We start from the raw sequence: 940 nt of genomic DNA, 5'->3' as shown, positions 1-940 counted from the left end.
GGTGTATTTGCATAACCTGTTTTATCTGCTTAATTCAAAAGCAAATATCAAAGTACCATGAACACTTTTAATCACTCAAATTTTAAAACTCGTGACTCCTAAAGCTACTATCCTCACACGGACGGTATCAACTTGTTTTTCCCAAGCTGGCAAGGAACTGAAAGGAAAGTATTTCACACATAGGAGGTAGGTTGAATAAAAACTAAAGACAGGGCTGAAAAGCCAGGGAGTGCTGAAGGGGAACCAGCAGAACAAAGGACTTACAGCTATAGTGGATCCGTTTTTGCCAACTCCGCCCGTGAAGATCACACCAAAGTAGTTTGTACAGGAGAAGATGGTTCCTGCGACAGTACAGAGAGCCGGGAATATTTTCACCTGAATATTCAGGACTGGAATCTTAATGGAAGAGAGACGAGAAGTTAAAATGTGCACAGACTAAAACTGGGCTTAATGCTTGTGGTGCACTCAAACACTCCACTTTCCAACACTATGTCTGCTTTTCTCTCTCTGCTGTACAGAGATTGCAGTTTCCGCAAGGCACAGAGAGGAGGTATTTTTCCAATAATCCTTCCATCAAGCTTCCCGTAAAGCCAGAACTTATCTTCAGTTACCTGAAAAGCGCCATCAAAAGCAGAGGAGTGGGCAGAACCCATGGACCTGCTGGCCGAATCACCCAGCTATCGCAGGGGAGAGAAACTCATCGTTCAGCTTGAGGGAGCCAGTTGTAAAAGTCAGAGCTGCAGCCCAAGATCCATCTGGGCAGAGCCACTGGAGAGGATGAAACAAAGCCCCAGCAACTGGATACAACCTCACGGGCAAGACAAGGAAAGCAAACAGATCAGACAAGTCATCTCGGAGCGTTGACTCCAAGAGCAGGTCAGGGGGCTGCTGCAGTGGAAAATGAGCACAGGCAGCTTTGAAAGAAAGGCAGCGGTTCCGT

The 940-nt window shown here is 46.3% G+C and overlaps 1 protein-coding gene across 1 annotated transcript in view; it reads right to left on the bottom strand.

Moving 5' to 3' along the window:
- Positions 1 to 248: 248 nt before the first annotated feature.
- The window catches only part of LOC104501337 (choline/ethanolaminephosphotransferase 1-like), a gene marked incomplete at its 3' end in the record, with an annotated part of 24,476 nt that continues 23,784 nt past the window's right edge, over positions 249 to 940 (bottom strand). Inside the window, exon 5 of the mRNA XM_010145133.1 lies at positions 249 to 396. Within this exon, the coding sequence (XP_010143435.1) occupies positions 249 to 396 (148 nt within the window). The remainder of the gene's footprint in view (positions 397 to 940) is intronic.

Source organism: Buceros rhinoceros, unplaced genomic scaffold, assembly GCF_000710305.1.
Source record: "Buceros rhinoceros silvestris isolate BGI_N320 unplaced genomic scaffold, ASM71030v1 scaffold20700, whole genome shotgun sequence".
In the NCBI taxonomy this organism is placed as follows: Eukaryota; Metazoa; Chordata; class Aves; order Bucerotiformes; family Bucerotidae; genus Buceros; species Buceros rhinoceros.
The sequence above is the reverse complement of the archived record's forward strand: the minus strand, read 5'-3'. Positions and strand labels throughout refer to the sequence as shown.